The sequence below is a fragment of the Acinonyx jubatus genome, chromosome B2 (assembly GCF_027475565.1).
Source record: "Acinonyx jubatus isolate Ajub_Pintada_27869175 chromosome B2, VMU_Ajub_asm_v1.0, whole genome shotgun sequence".
Lineage (NCBI taxonomy): Eukaryota > Metazoa > Chordata > Mammalia > Carnivora > Felidae > Acinonyx > Acinonyx jubatus.
In genome coordinates this window covers 17,109,978-17,132,718 of record NC_069385.1, presented here as the reverse complement: position 1 = coordinate 17,132,718, position 22,741 = coordinate 17,109,978, and the positions used below count along the sequence as shown (strand labels likewise).

At 39.3% G+C, this 22,741-nt stretch overlaps 1 protein-coding gene across 1 annotated transcript in view; it reads right to left on the bottom strand.

The window, feature by feature from the left end:
• The window catches only part of KATNA1 (katanin catalytic subunit A1), a 42,403-nt gene that overhangs the window by 11,616 nt on the left and 8,046 nt on the right, over positions 1-22,741 (bottom strand). The window contains exons 2-4 of the mRNA XM_027056653.2: positions 18,333-18,507; positions 16,688-16,845; positions 8,702-8,882 (exon numbers count right to left, since the gene is read on the bottom strand). Of these exons, the coding sequence (XP_026912454.1) occupies positions 8,702-8,882; positions 16,688-16,845; positions 18,333-18,494 (501 nt within the window). The 5' untranslated portion in view covers positions 18,495-18,507. The remainder of the gene's footprint in view (positions 1-8,701; positions 8,883-16,687; positions 16,846-18,332; positions 18,508-22,741) is intronic.

The window sequence follows — 22,741 nt, the reverse complement described above, 5'->3', positions numbered from 1 at the left end:
ACATGATTTCTTAGTGGTGGGATCTAAAAGTATTAATGTATCCACTTAGCCAATATTTATAATATTCAAAAGTCTTACACTAGATGGTAAAAAAAGTATGTCTCACAATATACATATTCAATATCTGATACTAACATAAAAAATTCAAGGAAGGTATTGTGCATTTAAAAGAGGAGAAGGTCGGGGCACCTGGCTGGTTTGGTCAGAAGAGCATGCAACCCTTGATCTCAGGGTTGTGAGTTTAAGCCCCACACTGGGCATAAAGATTACTAAAAAAATTAAATTAAAAAAAAAAATAAGGGCGCCTGGGTGGCTCAGTCGGTTAAGCATCTGACTTCAGCTCAGTCATGATCTCGCGGTTTGTGACTTTGAGCCCCACGTCAGGCCCTGTGCTGACAGCTCAGAGCCTGGAGCCTGCTTTGGATTCTGTGTCTCCCTCTCTCTCTGCCCCTCCCCTGCTCATGCTCTGTCTCTCTCTGTCTCAAAAATAAATAAACACATTAAAAAAATTTAAAAAAAAGGAGGAATCCAGCAAGAAAAAAGAATTGTATACTATAACCAACTGATGTTTATTCCAGAGATGCAAGGCTAGTTCAATGCATAATACACACACACACACACACACACACACACACACACACACGTAATCTATATATTAACACACTAAAGAAGGAAAACTATAGCATCATACAATAGATGCTAAAAAAGCATCTGGCATAACTCAACATCCATCTAGAATAAAAACTCTCAGAAAAACAGGATTAAAGAGGGACTTCTTCGACATGGTAAGGAGCATACACAACAAACCTGGCATTAATGTTTTATTTAATAAAGAAACACTGAATGGCTTCCCCCTAAAACTGAAAACAAGATAGAATGTCCACTTTCATCACACTTATTCAACACAGCGCTAAAAGTTTCAGCCAAAGTAACAGAGCAAGAAAAGGAATAAAAGCATCTAAATCCAAAAGAAAGAAACAAAAATGTTCTATTTGCAAATGACATGATGTCTACTCAGAAAATGGTAAGGACGCTACAAAAATTCTCCTAAAATTAATAAATGACTTCAGCAAGGTGGCAGGACACAAGACAAATATCATCACAAGTCAATTTCATCACTAGAGAAATGCAAATCAAAACCTCAATGAGATACCAGTTCATACCATCATGATGGCTATTATAAAAATTTGTAAAAGCAAAAAAACACAGAAAATAACAAGTGTTGGCAAAAATGTGGAGAAATTGGAACCTGTGTGCATTATTGATGGAGATGTAAAAATGGTGCAACCACTGTGGAAGTTTGGTGATGCCTTGAAAAATTAAAAACAGAATTATACATGACTCAATTCCACTTCTAGATGGATATATATATATCCATATATCTCCAAAAGACTTGAAAACAGGGTCTCAAAGAGATTTTTATACACCAATGACATGGAAGCATTATTCACAATAGCTAAAAGGTGGAAGCAACCCAGTGTCCATTGATGGATGATTGGATAAACACCAATGGAGTTGGTGAAATTCTGACAGACCTTATACTAAGCAGAATAAGCTAACAGAAAAGGCAAATACTGTACAATTCCATTCATATGAGGTACTTAAAGCAATCAAATTCATAGAGACAGAAAGTAAAATAATGGTTGCCAGGGGCTGAGGAAGGGAGGAATAGGGAGTGTGATACTATGATTTGTATTAAGTATATATTCAGTCTAACTCCCATTCCTGGCACACAGTTCCTACAACGCTTGTAGTTTCTTAAGTGATAAGAACTATGGGAAGATCTTTTGCTATAATATTTAGTTTTTGTTCCCAGCTCCTAAAATTGCTCCAGAGCAGTAAAGATGAAGAGGTGTCCTTTGTTATTCTTAACAGGCCCCTTTGCACCATGCCTGCGCTTATGCTAACACCTTAAGTTTTGGAAAGCCTCTAGATAACCGCAGGATAGGGCTGTTGCCAAGGGAACCAAACAGGTGATTAAAGTGTTGGAACTTCAGCCCCACCCCACCAACCTCTGGCAAGGGGAGGGGGCTGAAGGTTCAATTAATCACCGATAGCCAATGATTTAATCAATCAGGACCACATAATGAAGTCTCCATAATAACCCAAAAGGATGTGGTTCGGAGACCTTCCAGTTTGTGAACACGTGAAGGTGCTAGAAACGTGGCATGCCTGGAGAAGGCACAGAAGCTCCCATATAATATACCTTGCCCTATGCTACTCTTCCATCTGGCTGTACCTGAGTTGTATCCTTTGTAATAAACTGGTAGCCCGGTATAAACTGTTATTCCTGAGTTCAGTTAGCTGCTCTAGCAAATTACTGAACCAAGGAGGGAGTCATGGTAGCCTCTGATTTATACCAGTTGATCAGAAACACAGGTGACATCCTGACTTGCAAGTGGTACTGATGTGGAAGCAATCTTGTGGGACTGAGCCCTCACCTGTGAGATCTGATGCTAACTCCAGGTAGAGAAGTGTCAAACTTAAGTTGTAGGATATGCAGCTGGTGTTGGCAAGTTGGTTGGTGTGGGGAACCCTACACACTTGGAATTCAGAAGTGTTCTGTGAGCAGGGAGTAGGCAGAAGACAGGGTTTTCCTTTTCAGGGAGCTATTTATTTATTTATTTAATGGGTAGAGTTTCAGTTTTGCAAAATTGAAAATGTTCCGTGATGGATGGTGGTGATGGTACAAAAACATAAATGTACTTCACTAAACTGCACACTTAAAAATGGTTAACATGGGGGGAGCCTGGGTGGCTTAGTCAGTTAAGGGTCCGCCTCTTGATTTTGGCTCAGGTCATGATCTCAGGGTTGTGAGATTGAGCCCCATGTCAGGCTCCATGCTAAGTGTGGAGGCTGCTTAAGATTCTCTCCCTCTGCTCCTCCCCAGCTCTCTCTCTCTCTCAAAAAAAAAAAAAAAAATATATATATATATATATATGTGTGTGTGTATATATATGTATATATGTGTGTGTGTGCGTGTGTGTGTACATATATCCTAAAATGGTAAATTTTATGTTACTTCATATTTTTAAAAAAATTTTTTAAATGTTTAGATTTATTTTTGAGACACACACACACACACACACACACACACACACACACACACAGAGTGTAAGCAGGGGAGGGGCAGAAAGAGAGGGAGACACAGAATCTGAAGTGGATTCCAGACTCTGAGCTGTCAGCACAGAGCCTGATGGGGGGCTTGAACCCACAAATGATGAACCAACTGAGCCACCCAGGCACCCCTATGTTACATTATATTAAAACCACCATTAAAATATATATATTTTTTGGAAAGTCAATTCTGTTTCCATATACAGTACTAGCAATGAATAGGTAGACACTGAAATTAGAAATACAATACCACTTACAATCACTTAAAAAAAGTGAAACAAATGTAAAATCTAACAGGACATCTGCAAGACTTGTATTCTGAAAACTATACAATGCTGATGAAAGAAATAAAAACTCTAAATAAAAGTAGATAAATAACATGTTCATGGACTGGAAGACTTGATATAATAAGGAGGTCAACTTTCCACAAACTGATATACAGATTTAACATGATTCAAAACCTCATGAATCAAAACCTCAGCAAGATTCTTTGTAGATGTAGAAAAGCTGATTCTATGGGAATGCAAGCTGGTGCAGCTACTCTGGAAAACAGTATGGAGGTTCCTCAAAAAACTAATAAAACTACCCTACGACCCAGCAAGTGCACTACTAGGCATTTATCCACGGGATACAGGTGTGTTGTTTCAAAGGGACACATGCACCCCCATGTTTATAGCAGCACTATCAACAACAGCCAAGTATGGAAAGAGCCCACATATCCATCGAAGGATGAATGGATAAAGAAGATGTGGTACATATATATATACACAATGGAGTATTACTCGGCAATCAAAAAGAAGGAAATCTTGCCATTTGCAACTACGTGGATGGAACTGGAGGGTATTATGCTAAGTGAAATTGTCAGAGAAAGACAAAAATCATATGACTTCATTCATATGAGGACTTTAAGAGACAAAACAGATGAACATAAGGGAAGGGAAACAAAAATAATATAAAAACAGGGAGGGGGACAAAACAGAAGAGACTCATAAATATGGAGAACAAACTGAGGGTTACAGGAGGGATTGTAGGAGGGGGGATGGGCTAAATGGGTCAGGGGCACTAAGGAATCCACTCCTGAAATCAGTGTTTCACTATATGCTAACTAATTTGGATGTAAATTTTTAAAAATAAAAAATAAAATTAAAAAAAAAAAGATTCTAAAATTTATACGGAAAAAGAAAGGAACGAGAATAGCTAAAACAATTTTGAAAAGAAAGAATGAAATGGGATGAATCAGTCTACCCAATTTGAAGACTTATTAGACAGCTCTAGTAACCAAGACTGGGTAGTACTGGTTGAGAGGCAGATACATGTATCAGTGAAACACAACAGAGAACCCATAACTAAAGGCACACAAATATGCCCAACTCATTTTTTAAAAAAAGGTATAAAAGCAATTCAGTAAAATATAGCCTTTCCAACAAATGGTGCTGGAGAAATTGCACATGTATAATAAGTGAACCTCAACCCAAGCTTTACACAAAAATCAACTCACAACAGATCATGAGTTTAAATGTAAAACATAAATTTATAAAACTTTTAGGAAAAATATAGAAAATATTTAGGATCTAGGGCTAGGCAAAGAGTTAAAAACTCAATACCAGAAGTACAATTTATAAATTGGAATACTGGACTTCACCAAAATTAAAATATTTTGCCTTGTAAAAGATCCATTTAAAACAACGAACAGACAAGTTTCACACTGAAAGAAAATAGTTGCAGAACACGTATCTGACAAAGGGCTAGTACCCAGAATATATAAGGGACTCTCACAGCAAAACTAAAAGGCTACCAATATGGGAGAAGATACTTGCAAATGACATATTAGATAAAGGGTTAGTATCCAAAATCTATAAAGAACTTAACATCCAAAAAACAAATAACCCAGTGAAGAAATGGGCAAAAGACGTGACACTTTTCCAAAGAAGACATCCAGATGGCCAACTGACACATGAAAAAATGCTTCACATCACTCATCATCAGGGAAATACAAATCAAAACCACAATGAGATACCACCTCACACCTGTCAGAATGGAGAACATTAACAACTCAGGCAACGACAGATGTTGGCGAGGATGCGGAGAAAGAGGATCTCTTTTGCACTGCTGGTGGGAATGCAAACTGGTGCAGTCACTCTAGAAAACAGTATGGAGGTTCCTCAAAAAATTAAAAATAGAATGACCCTATGACCCAGCAATTGCACTACTAGGTATTTATCCAAGGGATACAGGTACGCTGTTTTGAAAGGGCACATGCACCCCCATGTTTATAGCAGCACTATCGACAACAGCCAGAGTATGGAAAGAGCCCAAATGTCCAGCGACAGATGAATGGATACAGAAGATGTGGTATATACATACAATGGAGTATTAGTCAGCAATCAAAAAGAATGAAAACCTGCCATTTGTAACACCGAGAATAAAATTAGAGTATATTATCCTAAGCCAAATTAGTCAGAGAAAGACAAATATCATAGGACTTCACTCATATGTGGAATTTAAGACACAAAACAGATGAACATAAGGGAAGGGAAGCAAAAATTATATAAAAACGGGGTGGGGGGGATAAAACATAAGAGACTCTTAAAAATAGAGAACAAACTCAGGGTTGCTGGAGGGCGTGTGGGGGGGGGATGGATTAAATGGGCAAAGGGCATTAAGGAGGGCACCTGCTAGGATGAGCACTGGGTGTTCTATGTAGGGAATGAACCACTGGATTCTACTCCTGAAACCATTATATGCTAATTTGGATGTAAATTAAAATAATAATAAAATAATAATAAAGAACTCTCAAACCCCAACGGTAGAAGGACAACCCATTTTGACAACAGGCAAAAGACCTGAAGAGAAACACTGTGGGGCGCCTGGGTGGCTCAGTTGGTTAAGTGTACAACTTCAGCTCAGGTCACGAGCTCACTCACAGTCCATAGGTTCAAGCCCCAAGTCAGGTTCTGTGCTAAGAGCTTGGGGCCTAGAGCCTGCTTTGGACTCTGTGTCTCCCTCTCTCTCTGTCCCTCCCCCACCTCTCAAAAATAAACATTTTTTAAAAAATCAAAAAAAAAATGCACTAAAGAGCACGTGTCTGTGCTTGTATTTCCTTTCCTCTAGTCATTTGTACAGCTACTATTTAGAACAGACCAGCTCAATATAGAAAGATTGTCAGGATATACTGACTGCTGAAAAGAACAGATTACTTTATGATTCCACTTTTGGCAAAAAAAAAAAAGTCATGTATATGGAAAAGGATATTCCATGGGATTAACAGATCTCAGGAAGAGTAGGAATGTGAGTTTGAGGGGTTTTTACTTATTCTATTTTCTGATTTTCTAAAATGAATATGTAATAAAAGATTTTAAATAGGATAAAAGTCTATTCACCTTTTATGGCTTAATGGTTTTATTCCATGAAGTTTTCTGACTACCATCATCTTCTTCTTCTAAGAAGTCTGTTCTATTTATTTTTTTTAAGTTTATTTATTTATTTTGAGACAGAGAGACTGCAAGCGGGGGAAACGCAGAGAGAGAGAATCCCAAGCAGGCTCCGCAGGGCCAGCGCAGAGCTCAAGATGGGGCTTGAACTCACAAAACCGAGATCATGACCAGAACGGAAATCAGACACTCAACCAACTGAGGCACACAGCCACCCAGAAGTCTGTTCTTTTTAGTCACTAGTTACTACCACCATTCAGCATCTAATTACAGTAAACCCTTGGATTGTGAGTAACTTGTTTTGCTAGTGCCACAAGATGAGCAAACATTTCTAATAAATTTTAACTTGATACACGAGTTATGTCTTACACCACAAGTAGTATGTGATGCTGAACATCAGAAGATCACAAGTGAGCCAATGGTTCCTCTCTCTCTCCCTCTCTCTGCGGAATTGTGGGTGATAGTCTCCCATGCTTGGATCCCTGGTCTCTGGCCGCGGTGTTTGGCAGAAATCAGTGATTTTTCAGAACGCTGGAAGGTGCCCACAACTGGCACTAGTATATTTTTGTCACTTCAAAGCACCTATGGACAGTCTTTGCTTTTTCATACGAGAGTAAGCTTAGGAATGTTTTGCTTCCTTCTAGGTCAGGCTGCCTGAGATATAGACCCTTTCTTCTCCTGCCTTAGTTCCAGTTATGTTAAATACAGTATATGACAAGAGTTTATTAATATAGTACTGTGGTCAACATCCGTGCAAGCATATACAATGGCCTCCGTGCAGAAAAAGATTCTATTGAGCTAATAGACAGCAGTGATTCCGTTAGTGATAGTCAAAGTCATCCTACACAATAACCCTCCTCTGTCTCATCTCCCTCACACCAGCCATGAAAGTTTTCAAAGCTAAGTGCAGGTTAATTTATTTATTCTTCTTTATATATTGTATTTTCTTTATTATTTTGTATTATATGAGAGTATTGTAATCATTTTTATATGAATATTTTTGGGTTTTGGAACAAATCATCTGAGTTTCCATTATTTCTTATGGGGAAATTTGCTTTGATATATATAAGTGCTTTGGATTACAAGTATGTTTCCAGAACAAATTATGCTTGCAAACCAAGGTTTTGCTGTATTACAAAACCATGATTTTTCAACTGTCATAGGAATAATTGATTTAGGCAAGGATCACTAGACGCTAAAAGAAGTAAATGAAATGGTGATGAGAAATAGGATATTTACATAGTCTCAAGGTGTCTCCCCCCAAATTATTATAAAGGGAGAAAGAACAACTTCGCAGTGGAGAGCCCAGGCAGACACCACCCTAACAAAGCACTCCAATTTATCTCAAGTCACAGGACAAATAAACATCCTGTACCTCTTTACATAATACACTGCAAAGAACAAAACTTCCCTTCAATGGTATTCCTGCCCAAAATGTATAACCTTAATCTAATCACAAGGAAACATCAGAAGAGCCCAAACAGAGAGGCACTCTACAAAATAACTGGCCTGCACTCTTCAAAAATGCCAGGCCCAAAACAGCAAGAACAAAAAGAGCAAGCCGAGAACATTTTCACAGCAACGAGACTAAGGAAACAGGACAGCCAAACACAGCATGTGCTCTCTTGCTGCACGAGGCTAGATGAGCTCTTGACGCCATTACTGGGATAACTGGCTGAATTTTATGAGGGTCTATGGATCAATGTAAAATATATGGCTTGTGACAACAGATTGTGTTTATGGGAAAGAATGTCCAAGTACTTAGGAAATACACTATCAAGTATTTAAGGGTAAAAGGGCATGATATCTACAACTTACTCATAATGCTTCAGAAAAAAAAAAAAAGTATATAGAAAGTAGATGATAAAGCAAAAGGGGCAAAATATTTGCTAAAATTGGGTAAAGAATATATGGAAATTCCTTACACCATGCTTGCAACTTGTTTCCAAGTCTTAAATTATATCAAGATATAAAGATACAACAAATACCCAAAAATATCTGTTTAATAGTGAGTGGGAAAAATCCTAGGTGGAATATGACTAAGGTTTTGTTATACAGTCTGGTGGTTTCAACCACTAACAATTATCAAAATTTATAGTGTCTTCATTTTTAAGTTAATAAATATTTAATTTATGAAAATCAGTAACAGTTACCTTTTCCTCTCTTCCTTTATTTTGCTCTTTCTTTTCCCGACAACGAACAGCTTTCCCTCTGTCGTTGTGCAGACTGTGTGCAGATGAACGGTGAACTCTGGCAGTTGTATTTGGTCGATTACTGTGTGGTTTAGGGTCACCGTACTGAGGAGACTGGCGTTTTCTAGGTCCTGGCGAGGGCCTAATTAGACGCAAGATCATGAAAATCATAATGAACCCCTGGAGGTAGTCCAAATATACATGGACACATTATCATGTGTAAGTTAAAGTTTATGAACCAACGAAACCAAGGCAATAACGGAATACAAGACAGGACTGAATAAATTTAAGTCACTGAAATCCAAGATTTAACGTATAAATCTGGCACAGATTTAACGAGAAGAACAGACTGCAGTATGGTTATATGGTAAAAATAACAGAAGTGATCATCACCTCTCCTTTGAGAGGAAATAACTAGTGTACATCAAGTACTGATGTACTAATGAAAAATTAGTCTGATTCTTTGGAAACTGACAAGACAGCAATCAACGAAGAGTTTTATAAAAAGAACCGAACACAGCAAGTACAGAATTCACATTTATCCACTGGTACATGTGCAAGTTGACACTATTTTTTTCCCTGAGATAGAGCACGAGCAAGTGCATGTGTGCACAAGTACAAGTTGGGGGAGAGGCAGAGAGAGAGAGAGAGAGAGAGAGAGAGAGAGAGAATCCCAAACAGGCTCTGCACTGTCAGCGCAGAGCCCGATAGAGGGCTCCATCCCACAAACTGTGAGATCATGACCTGAGCCGAAATCAAGAGTTGGACACTTAACCAACCAAGCCACCCACCTGTGTGCCCTATGTTGACACTATTTGATTTAGAATATATCATAGTTCTTATATTTTAATTAATAAAATTTCACCATTTTGCTACGGACAGTTACGAGAACTGATGTATAGTGTTTTACATTCACATACGTTGCTTTATGTCACCTTTATTTCTGTGGCAGGATTCATACCTCTCAAATATTTCTCAGGGTCCTACACTTGGTTGGGGCCATTAAAATGAGCAATAGAAAAGGTAAGAGAGGCCGATCCTCAAATACCTCAAGTATAGGTAAGAGATGTGTAAAGCTAGGCAAGCATACCAGAAAGTGTAAAAGAGATCTAGTGCTATCAATGACCTCAAGAAGACCGAAAATAAACTGGGCCTGGAAACACAGGAGATGAACTAAACACAAGGGTATAACTGCAGATAAGAAAATCAGTGTAGAAAAGGAAAGATATCAAAATGAGCATAAGCGGGGTGCCTGGGTGGCTCAGACAGTAAAGCGTCAGACTTTGGCTCAGGTCATGATCTTGCGGTTTGTGAGTTTGAGTCCCACATCGGGCTCTGTGCTGACAGTTCAGAGCCTGAAGCCTGTTTCGGATTCTGTGTCTCCCTCTCTCTCTACCCCTCCCCTACTCATGCTCTTGTCTCTCTCTGTCTCAAAAATAAATAAAACATTAAAAAAAAATTTTTTTTAAATGAGCATAATTTAGGTAAAGGATTCTAAAGACACTAACCATAAAAACAATGGTGAGCATTCGGAGATGATACTGAACAGAGAAGGTGGCTCAGTAAGTAGGAAATCTGAATACCAGTTCAAGAGGCTTGGCTCTTAGCTAAATGCTGCTGATAAGGTTTTAGAATGACAAGTCTAGTGCTGTATAAGATACGCTGATAAAGGAAACAGAAAGCAGGGAGATATGGGCAGGTTACAAGTGTCATTGAAGCGTGAGGCGAGGGCCTAGCTTAAGGCAGTAAGCAAGAAGAGTCCAAGAGATGTACTTGGATACTCCTAGACATGGAAAATTGAGAATGAGGATTTGACAGGATAAAAAAGCCAAACCAATGTGGAAGGAATGACGGGGGTTCAATTTTGGATTTAGACACCTGGATGGCCAAGTGGAGATATTTCTTTAAAACATGTATTTATTTCTCCCTTACTAGAAAAATAATATAAAACAGAAAACTGAGATATAATCAACTATAAAGAATAAAGGTCACCTGTAACCCCATTATTCAAAGTTAGCCACTTAACATATTAGTTTACCGTCTTATAGTTGCCTTTTATTTAAACAAAATAGGAACCAATGTACACACATGCACTCGTATTTTCTCTCCTCATATCATAAGACATTTCCTGTATCATCACCTCATAAATGGCTTTTAATGACTAGATGGCAATTACGTATAAAGTGTACCACATTTTATCCACTTCTTACTGCTAGCTATTCTTTCATCCAAAATACAATTTACTGAACTATTACTATTGATAGGCACTACTCTATGTATTAGGGATAAAGCATTTATAGAAGTTTAATAAAACCTTTACTCTTATAGACTTACATACGTGTGTATGTGTGTGTGGAGAAGGGGCATCAATGAAGATATGAACAGTACGTCAGATGATGCTAAGTGCTATCAAGAAAAATAAAGAAGGGTAGGGGCTATGATTGGGGGGTGGTGGAATTTCAGGTAGGAGTACTGCTCAGAGACCTTCCTGAGGTGACATTTAAGTCGAGACCCGAAGGAAATGAAGAGCAAGTCATAAACATCTGAGCTGAAGAAAAGGCAAGTGCAAAGAACTGAAGCATCTGCGTGTGTGACCTGCTCGCAGAGGAAGACACTTGTAAGAACTGAGGTCCTAGAGGTAGGGAAACAAGACTCATGTGCTATTGAAGGATATGATGAAGACTTTGGGTTTTATTGTGAGATAAGAAGATATTTGAGGGATACTAGCTAGCTTTAAAAGGTTTTAAATTATATTTTATTTTTTAAAGTGTATTTATTTGGAGGGAAGGAGGGAGGCAGAGAGAGAGACACACACACACACTAAGGAAAGGCACAGAGAGTGGGAGACAGAGAATCCCAAGCAGGCCCCACGCTGTCAGCGCAGAGACCGATGCTGGGCTCAATCCCACGAACTGTGAGATTGTGACCTGAGCCCAAATCAAGAGCCAGACACTTAACCAACTGAGCCACCCAGGTGCCCCTATTTTTTATTTTTTAGAAAGAAAGAGTGCATGAGTTAGGGAGAGGGGTAGAGGGAGAGAGAAAATCTTACGCAGGCGCCACACGGAGCTCAATCCCACAACCATGGGATCACGACCTGAGCCAAAATCAAAAGCTGGATGCTCAACCAACTGAGCCACCTAGGCGGCTCTATTAACTGGCTTTTAAAAAATATTTAAAAAAAAATCACATTTATAGCTTTGAAGCTATTTCTAATCTTTGCTCTAAAAGGCTCAGTGGGGGCGCCTGGGTGGCTCAGTCGGTTGAGCGTCCGACTTCGGCTCAGGTCACGATCTCGCGGTCCATGGGTTCGAGCCCCACATCGGGCTCTGGGCTGATGGCTCGGAGCCTGGAGCCTGCTTCCGATTCTGTGTCTCCCTCTCTCTCTGCCCCTCCCCCGTTCATGCTCTGTCTCTCTCTGTCTCAAAAATAAATAAAACGTTAAAAAAAAATTAAAAAATAAATAAATAAATAAATAAATAAATAAATAAATAAATAAATAAATAAAAGGCTCAGTGAACCTCCTTGTGTCAACATTTCTGCGTACAACCATAGAAGAGAAAACTGGATCAACTGAATCTGTTCTTAAATGGACTAAAATCTAGCTGATGACAAGAATCACCAACAGAGTTCAAGAAAGAACAAGCTCTCTTAAGCATAAGTACAAATGAAGGCTAACAAAAAATAGGTTTGAAGGACAGTCAGTTGAGGGAGCAAGTAAAATAAACTCCAGGAAGAAACAAAGATGCAGCAAATAATGTCAAAGAAGAGAAATTTACAGGGGCGCCTGGGTGGCTCAGTTGGTTAAGTGTCCGACTTCGGCTCAGATCACAATCTCACACTTTATGAGTTCGAGCCCCGTGTCAGGCTCTGTGCTGACAGCTCAGAGCCTGGAGCCTGCTTCAGATTCAGCCTGCTATGATTTGTTCTACTGCTTCAGATTCTGTGTCTCCCTCTCTCTCTGCTCCTCCCCTGCTCATGTTCTGTCTCTCTCTCAAAAATAAAATAAACATTAAAAAAAATTAAAAATATGGGGTACCTGGGTGGCTCAGTCGGTTGAGCAACCGACTTCGGCTCAGGTCATGATCTCACGGTCTGTGAGTTCGAGCCCCACGTCGGGCTCTGGGCTGATGGCTCAGAGCCTGGAGCCTGCTTCGGATTCTGTGTCTCCCTCTCTCTCTGCCCCTCCCCCACTCATGCTCTGTCTCAGAAATAAACATTAAAAAAAAAATTTTTTTTAATTAAAAATAAATAAATAAAGGGGGGTGTGTCTGAGTTGCTCAGCTGGTTGAGAGTCCAACTCTTGATTTTGGCTCAAGTCGTGATCCCAGGGTTGTGGGATCAAGCCCCACATTGGGCTCCGTACTGCGCATGAAGCCTGCTTCTTTCTCTCTCTCTCTTTCTCTCTCTGTCCCTCTCCCCAACTCATGCTCTCTCTCAAAATAAAAAAAACAAAACATTGAAATCAACTAAATTTTCACTGGGCACATGTATTCATTGGAAAGTTCTTACCAATGACTGAGAGATGAGTTACAGGGCTGTTATGGACTGAATGTTTGTGCCCTCCCCCACTTCATTATGTTAAATCCCTCACTCCCAATGAAACCATTTAGGGTACAGGATTAATTACAGTTGGGGGTGCCTGGCTGGCTCATTCAGTAAAGCATGTGACTCTTGATCTCAGGGTTGTGAGTTCAAGCCCCACACTGGGCGTGGAGCCTACTTTAAAAAAAAAAAAAAGTTAAATAAAGCCTTGATGTGAGGACTGTGTCCTTCTAAGAGACACAGAGAGTTTGCTCATTCCCTCTGCCATGTAAGCACAGAGAGAAAGCAGCTGTCTGCTTAGGAAGAGTCTTCACCAGGAACCAAACTAGCTAGCACTTTGATCTTGGACTTTTTAGCCTCCAGAACTGTGAAAAATAAAGAAATAAATTTCTGTTAAGTCATCCAGTCTGGGGTAATTTGTTATGGCAACACGAACAGACTAATAATACATGGGCCAAATGATGATTCTCCAGAAAAAGGAAAGAAAAAAGAAAGTAAATAGAAGTAAAACATATTTCTAGGCAAGAAAAAATAAAAACGCAACTTGACTCAGCTATGATTTGTTCTACTGAAATTAAGAAAAAGGTAATCATAAATGTAGAAAAAGATTCACCCACAAATATTGACTTTATAATAACAAAAAGGGGAAAACAACCAATAAGAACATGGTTAACTATATAGATTATACATAACCCTTTAAAACCAAAATATAACAGAAAAAATAGTACAAATAAGTGCTTATGAGCAAAGGAAAAATTTAGTAAATATTAAAAAGTGAGTTGGGGCGCCTGGGTGGCTCAGTCGGTTAAGCAGCCGACCTCGGCTCAGGTCATGATCTTGCAGTCCGTGAGTTCGAGCCCCGCGTTGGGCTCTGTGCTGACAGCTCAGAACCTGGAGCCTGTTTTGGATTCTGTCTCCCTCTCTCTGACCCTCCCCCGTTCATGATCTGTCTCTCTCTGTGTCAAAAATAAATAAACGTTAAAAAAAAAAAATTAAATAAAAAGTTATGAGTCAATAACACAATATTAGTACTTTTACCTGGAGCTGAGGAAAATTAAAGTGGCAGTACCCATTAGCTGATCATAAAGTGGAAAGGGAGCATTGTGGCATGTGCTTCTCAAAGTGTGACCCATGGACCAGTAGTATGATGTGGATGTTGTTGGATGTGTTGGATGTGTTTTTACAAACTGCGGTTTGTGGCAACCTATCAAGTCCGTTGGTGCCATTTTTCCTACAGCATTTGCTCATTTTGTGTCTCTGTGTCACATTTTGGTGATTCTTGTAATGTTTTAAACTTTCTCATTATTATTAGATTTGTTATGGTGATCTGTGATCGGAGATTATAACTTGTTGAAAGCTCAGATAACGGTTACCATTTTTTAGCAACAGAATATTTTTTATTTTTTTAAGTGTATTTATTTATTTAGAGAGGGAGAGCATGTGGAATGGGCAGAGAGAGAGAGACACAGGAAGAGAGAGAGAGAGAGAGAGAGAGAGAGAGAGACAGAATCCCAAGTAGGCTCTGCAGAGCCCCATGCGGGGCTTGAACTCACAAACTGCGAGTTCATGACCTAAGCCAAAACCAAGAGTCAGATGTTTAACCAACTGAGCCACCCAGGCACCGCGGCAATAAAGTATTTTTCAATTAAGGTATGTACATTGTTTTTTTAAGACATAATGCTATTGCACACTTAACAGATTACAGTATAGTGTAAACATAACTTTTATATGCACTGGGAAACCAAAATATTTATGTGACTTTGTTGAACCCACAACTATCTCCTAGGTATGCCCGTATTTTATCAGACTCTCAGGAGTGAACACCCAGCATCTACATTTTAATGAGTTTCCCAATAGATCTTAGGTATACTAGAGTTTGAGAATAAGTGGTATGGCAGAGAATTCCAGCTTTGTAATCAAATATATCTGGGTTCAAACTCTAGCTCCACCAATTATTAGCTTTGTGATAATGGGAAAAAGTTATCTGACTGCACTGTACTTCAAGGTATCTTATCTAAAATACAAAAAAAAGAACATGGCTTATTTGAAAGGCTAACTGTGAATAAATGAAATAACATGTGTAGTCTCTAATAGTGGTTAGGACACGTGAGCACTCAATATCTAACACCTATTGTAAAATAGAATCAAGAATTGAGAGTTACAATGACAACGTGAAACTGAAAAACATCTGAGCAATGTCTTAGTGCAAGGTTCTCAAACTGATTAGGAGGCAAAGAATCTGCAAGTTGGTGTTCTTTACAGAATGCTATATTTGCATATTTAAACCCACAATACAAACTAGGAAATCTATTATGTCAGTGAAACAGACAAGTGATAGCCATTAAAAAATGTGCAGTGAAACTAAGCACAACTGGCTGTGTAGAGCATTCTGGAAATATCACCACTAAAGTGATATTGGCCAGCTACAGGTAATAGGAACCTGGGGGGAAAATGTTAAAGAGAAACCTAAAATAGAGAACATTTTATTTATTTATTTATTTATTTATTTATTTATTTATTTATTTATTTATTTACTGTGAATCAAAAAGCCCATTTTGGGGCACCTGGGTGGCTCAGTAGATTCAGTGTCCAACTTCGGCTCAGGTCACGATCTCATGGTTTGTGAGTTTGAGCCCTGCATTGGGCTCACTGTTGTCAGCACGGAGCCCCCTTTGGATCTTCTGTCCCTTCTCTCTCTGCGCCTCCCCGCTTGTACTCTCTCTCAAAATTAATCTTAAAAAAAAAACAACTCATTTTTCGGGGTGGCTCAGTTGGTGAAGCATCTGACTCTTGATTTTGGCTCAGATCATGATCTCACGGTTCACGAGCTCAAGCCCTGAGTCAGGCTCTGCACTGACAGTGTGGAGCTTGCTCGGGATTCTCTCTCTCTCTCTCTCAAAATAAATAAATAAACTTTAAAAAATTTATTAAACTATTTTTTTAAAAAGCCCATTTCTCATTTTAGCAATTTTGATGAATAGAAGTATTCTGTGATAGCCTATTTGAGAACCACTGCTTTAATCTAACTTCCTCACTTTACATAAGAAAAATTAGAGGCCTAGAAAAGGTTACATGCTTTTCCCAAAACTACAGAAAGTGGAAAAGATAGAATGAGAGCCCAGATATTTCAGTTCCCAGCCCCATGCTCCTTCCCTCAGATAATGTCTCCACTATTATAAGCTCATTCACAAAAGCATGTTTTCGGCTTATTCCCACCTAAGTTCAATTTATTGATATAGGTCATATAGGTCATAGTTAGATGACCCATAGTATAAGCGCTATAAAAGGCATTCAGTAAAAAATGCTCTCCTGTTCCTGTCTCCCTGCCACCTAGTCCTCCTAGATGTGACCAATGTTGTCAGTTTCCTATGCTAATTTGTTTCTTAAAAGGTGTCTACTTACCTTCGTTCAACAGGTACAGGCAGGGACCAGACCTCCCCCTCGGACGCTGGAAGCTCGTGTTGGGCAGCTTTCAGTGGAGTGTGGTCTAGTTTAAAGCTCTCCAGTGTCTTCATGATATCTTTAACATGCTTAGCTTCCACATTTATTTCCTGCCAAACCTGGTTTCAACGGAGAATATGACTCTTTATATCTGTAACTGATAATTCACTGCCAAGATTAAACTAGGGCCATTTATTACAGATGTTAGAAACCTCCATTTTGACATCAGCTATACTGTAAATCACACCCAAATATTCTGTCAAAATTTTAAGAACGATTAAGTTTTTGTTTTCAACTGCAAGACAAAATGAATTAAATATTCTGAATAATTAAGCCACGTTCCTGACTTATGATTCATATTCAAATTACATAACAAATTGACGATAGCTATAACTTTCTTTTTGGAAAGTTTGAATAATACTTTTCTAAGTTGATTCTCTAATGGTTTTCATGGTATGTGACTGACTCTCAAAATGGTGATGAGAATGCACTAATTTCATAACTCATTAATGGATTGCAACCCACAGTTTGAAAAATATGGCTTCAGATGAAAATGGCCCAATTCACACACAACCAAGATTGTTTTAAGCATTGTTGATTCAATTTAAAAACAACATACACAAAATATTGAAATAAAGTTGGTAATGTTTTGTTTTAAAACTAAACGAGGGGTGCCAGGCTGGCTCAGTTGGTAGAGCGTGTGACTCTCGATTTCAGGGTTGTGAGTTTGAGCCCCATGTTGGATGTAGAGATTACATAGAAATAAAAAAGTCTTTTAAAAAACAAAGCTAAAGATGATTTAGTATCTTTACAAAAAAAAGGCTCAGACTTTTAAAATAAAAGTCTCCAGCCTACAGAACAAAAATCTTTCAGTGACAAACTTAAGACTCTATGAAATAAACTATTTTCCTCCTCTGGTAATGTAAGGAACATGCAGACAGATTTAGGGGAAAAGGTTTAAGTTCAAAGAGGTAGGATACTTCTCTCTTTTAAAGAAATTAAGGACAAGTATGGAATACTATCAAAGAAGCAGTTTAGTAGAATCTGAGGGAAATATTCAACCGAGAAGACCACCTCAAAAAGACTATTAAATTCTGTCATATTTTTTTCCTCTGTGATAAAGTTGAACCTTGTTAGAAATGCCACCTTCAAGTGGACTTATAACTTCTACACTTTCCACCTGTAAATTTCTATTGATCCTCAGTGACTAACATTCCTCAAATGGGATTCAAATATAGTCTGCTTCCTAACAGTCTACAGAAAGTACGGTACCCATGAGATCTGGGTGCCATCTGCAGTTTCAGCAATGGCTTAATAAAGTCCATTCTAATTTTACCAGGTAAAAGGTAAAAAATGTGATTTAGAAAAAAAGGTCAAAATTATTTCTTTCATCTATTAGATTCCAACAACTATAATTGAGAACTCATAATACTGATGATGGTGAATATAGACTATTACTAATATAAAAAAAAATTCAAGTAACATTGTATACAAATCCATGTAACAAATCACTCTTCATGTATAACTGCAAAAAGCCCTGACAACCTCCACGTCTTCTCTTCTGAGTACTTACACCATTAAAACATACAGCAGCCACGATTCTCACCTGTTGCCATTTCTGCTGGAGATAGGTATCTTTGACTGAATACAGATACTTGTTCATCTGGTCAAGAACTCCCTGGTAATAGACCATGGCAGAGTCATAGTTCCCCAGCAATGCATACTCACGAGCCAATTTTACATTCTCACTAATCATGAGAAGACTCATGCTCAATTGTAAGCTAAAAAAAAAAGAAAAGAAACATTTTCACAGGTCTCTGAAAAATAAGTTGCAACACAGAGTTTCTTTCAAGTATACTTTCCAGGGCTCTGTCAACATGCTCACAATCACACACACTGCGCTGTCCATCTCTGTATTTGCTCGTGCCATTTCCACTCCTTCAAAGAAGCTTCTAGGTTCCCATGGGGAAACGAACCCTGATGTGCCAAAGCCCAGCTCAGAGGGCAGTTCTCCCAGTCTGTCTGCCCTCTGAACATCTCAGTTTGAAATAAACTCTCCGCCTTCTAATGCCCCCTGGCACTTTACTGGGACCTTTCATAGCAAGACATGTACCTACTCTGAATTACAGTTACTGATATATGTCTTATCTTTTCTTGGAGAGCAGGATTTATATCTGAAAGATGTGAGACTATCCTCAGTGCATGACACGCAAGTGTTACTGAACAAGTGCAGAGCAAGTGCACAATGTCAGACAGTTTTGGAAGGTGGTTTGAAAACATGTGTTTTGAAGTTAGAACAATCTTGGTTAGAATTCTAATTCTGACACCTTGGTCAAATCCTTTAACGTTTCTAAGCTTCAGTTTTTCAATATGTAAAACTGAGATAGTACTACTTCCCAAGACGTGCACTATAAGGAATAAATGACTATTTAAAGTATCTAGCATACTACTTGGCAAATAATAGGATGTCAACCTTCCCTGCATCTTCCCTAAAACTATCTCTATCACAGTCTCTGTATTAGTAGGATATGGATATATGGATGTGGCTATAAAGCATCAGAAGTAGGTGCTCGGTAAACGTCAGCTTCGTTGATGTTGACAATAATTGCTATTACTAACTGCATATAGCATGGTGTAGTTCAAAGTAAGTTAGGGTAGTGGCTCTCAAAATAAAAAGAAATTTGAAACGCACGGTGAAAGAACTGCTCTGAGTTCAAATGAATGAAGTTCCAAGGCTGTGGAACTAGAAAATACAGGAAAGCTGAGAAGAGACAGATGTGTGAAGGAAACGAGATGATTTTTTTCTGACTCCTTTTGTCAGTGGGCTACTCAAACAGCTGTGTCTCACAGATGAACAGAGATGACTTCAATGTGGGGCCCTCTCTAGCTAGCCTAATCTAGCCAGAGGCTTTCTTAAAATTGTGGTTTTGACCCCTCCCTTCCCCACCCCACCTATGGGTCAAGTGACGCAACAGAGCTTAAGTCTGATAGAGACCACTATGGCTCTTGTGTTATTATTTAAATTCTCTAATCGGGGATGAGGTTTTGTGAAAAAGCATGCCAAGCAAAATTCTTGAGTTTAATTTAGTGCAGACTGTTTAGCTAGTGTGCAGAGCAAGGAGAATGATGGCAGACCAACCAGGAATATCTAACAAACACTACATTACACACAGGACTAGAAAGATTTCCTGCCAAATAGACAAGAGAAGGTAATCAAACCCACACAGCCGGAATTAGAGGACTGTATAAAGCAAGATTAACAGGAAATATTGCCAGGCAGAAAAGTTAAAAACCAGCACTGCTATCTACAGCAGGGCAGAAAAGGGAGGACACTTGCTCCCTAGGACAGAGATTACAGGGAGATGGGATCACCTCAGTGGAGACGCAGGGTTGTCAAAATCACACCAAGAGCCTCAGGCTTCCATTCCCGGCCAGTCTTTGGCAGTTCGCATTCTCTAACCAGCAAAAGGCACAACTGTGGGGGCACCCAGGTGCTCAGTCAGTTAAGCATCTGACTTCAGCTCAGGTCATGATCTCACAGTTCGTGAGTTCGAGCCGCACACAGGGCTTTCTGCTCTCAGTACGGAGTCTGCGTGGGATCCTCGGTCAACCTCTCTCTCTGCCCATCCCCCATGCGCCTGCACGCACTCTCAAAAAAAAAAAAAAAAGTTAAATAAATAAATAAAGGCGCAGCTGCTGCACCTCCACCCAGTTAGGCTTAATACATCTCATGTATTATTTACTAGAATCTTTACTTTTTTATAGACTTTTTTATTTTAAGTTTTTTTAAATGTTTATTTATTTTTGAGAGAGAGAGAGAGGAGAGACAGAACACAAGTAGGGAAAGGGCACAGAGAGAGGGACACACAGAATCCGAAGCAGGTTCCAGGCTCCAGCTGTCAGCCCAGGGCCCGATGCGGGGCTCAAACTCACGAACCGCGAGATCATGACCTAAGCTGAAGTTGGTTGGTGAAGTGAGCCACCCAGGTGCCACTAGACTTTGTGTGTGTGTGTGTGTGTGTGTGTGTGTGTGTGTGTGTGAGAGAGAGAGAGAGAGAGAGAGAGAGAGAGAGAGAGAGAGAGAGAGAAAGAGAGAGAAAGAAGGCGGGACAGAGAGAGGAGAAGAGAATCCCAAGCAGGCTCCAAACTGTCAGTGCAGAGCCGGATGCAGGGCTCAAACTCCCAAACCATGAGATTATAACCTGAGCTGAAATCAAGAGTAGGACATTAACCGACTGAGCCATCCAGGCGCCCCTTATTAGGATCTTTAAACCCAAACATCTTTAATCTCAGTATGAGGTTCAATTCCTAAGTAGGGGGCAAAATAAGAGGCCAAGACAGCAACTGGCCCCCTTCCTGAAAACCAATTCTAGAAGAGCCACAGTTACTTTGTAGAAGGTTGATGGATCCTAGAACTGAATACAAAATTCTGAAAAAACACTGAAATACCAGATGGTGATTTCGGTCCCACTGTGTGGGGAGGTACAAGGCAGCTTGGAGGGAAATAGGGCCAGGTTAGATTTTTCTATCTGTGCCTTTCTGAGGTCTATTCTCCTGGGCCATCCTTGCTGACCCTACCCACACTTACTGCTATAGGTCAGAAGAGCAGCTGGATGGAGACATCATGGCAAACCTAGGCCTGGATAGATTGGGGAACTGATAAAAACAGAGGTCAACAGGACAGCTCTGTGAGTGGTCTCTTGCTGCCACACTTCCATTCAGTTTAGGCTAGATGGTAACAACTAAGAAAGACAGTTCTTAGGAATATCAGTTTCCAGGCTCAGAATCCCTACTGGCAGGACTGGGACAGCACACAACTGGGACATCAGGAAATGATGAAGGTGGTTGAATAAGACAGCAGAGACTCAGCACACCGCCCCACCCCACCCCAAGAAAGTAAACATAATTGGGCTAAGCCATCAATTCAAGAAGCTAGATAAAGACTAACAGAGCAGACCAAAAAGTATACGAAGGGAGAAGATAAAGGGCCAAATTTAAATAAAAACAAAGAGGAGAGGAGAGTGGAAGAGAGGAGAGGGGAGGGGAGGGGAGAGGAAAGGAGAGGAAGAAAATCCCAAAACACTGGAAAAGACTTTTTAAAAAAAGCAAAATATGAGTCATTAAAAAATTGAGAAGCAAATCTTGGCAAGTCTGATTAAAGGAAAAGAAAAAAGAACATGCAAATAAATAAAATACAAAATGAAAAAGAGGAAATAACTAGACAGTCTTGAATTGAAAGAAAATTTTTTTCTTGTTTAAAAATGTTTCTTCTCTTATTTACTAGAAAATGAAATTTAAAAAAATTTTTTTACATTTATTTATTTATTTATTTATTTATTTATTTATTTATTTATTTTTTGAGAGACAGACAGAGACAGAACACAAGTAGGGGAGGAGCAGAGAGAGAAGAAGACACAGAATCCGAAGCAGGCTCCAGGCTCTGAGCTGTCAGCACAGAGCCCGACGCAGGGCTCGAACTCACGAACTGTGAGATCGTGACCTGAGCCGAAGTCGGATGCTTAAACGACTGAGCCACCCAGGCGCCATGAAATTGAAGTTTTAATGAGAGACCTCTACCTTTAAAAAGCTTCAGGCCCAGAGGATTTTTTATAGGTGGGTTTTACAACTAACTTCTAAATAGAAGGTAATTCTAATAACATAAAAGTTGACTGAGAAAACAACAGAAAAACTGACCAACTCTTTTAGGAGGCTGGGCTCACCTCAATTTCAAAATTGAATAAGAACAATATAAAGCCCACTTTGCTTATGAACAAAAATAAGAGCTAACAATGTTTCAAAACACACACTATCTCTGATCAAGAATTATCCCAGGGGGCACCTGGCTGGCTCAACTGGAAGAGCATGTAACTCTTGACCTTGGGGTCGTGAGTTTGAGCCCCATATTGGGTGTAGAGATTACTTAAGTAAATAAACCTTAAAAAAAAAAATTATCGCAGGAAAGCAAAGGTAATTTAAGATCAGAAAATCCATCCTTGGGGCAACTGGGTGGCTCAA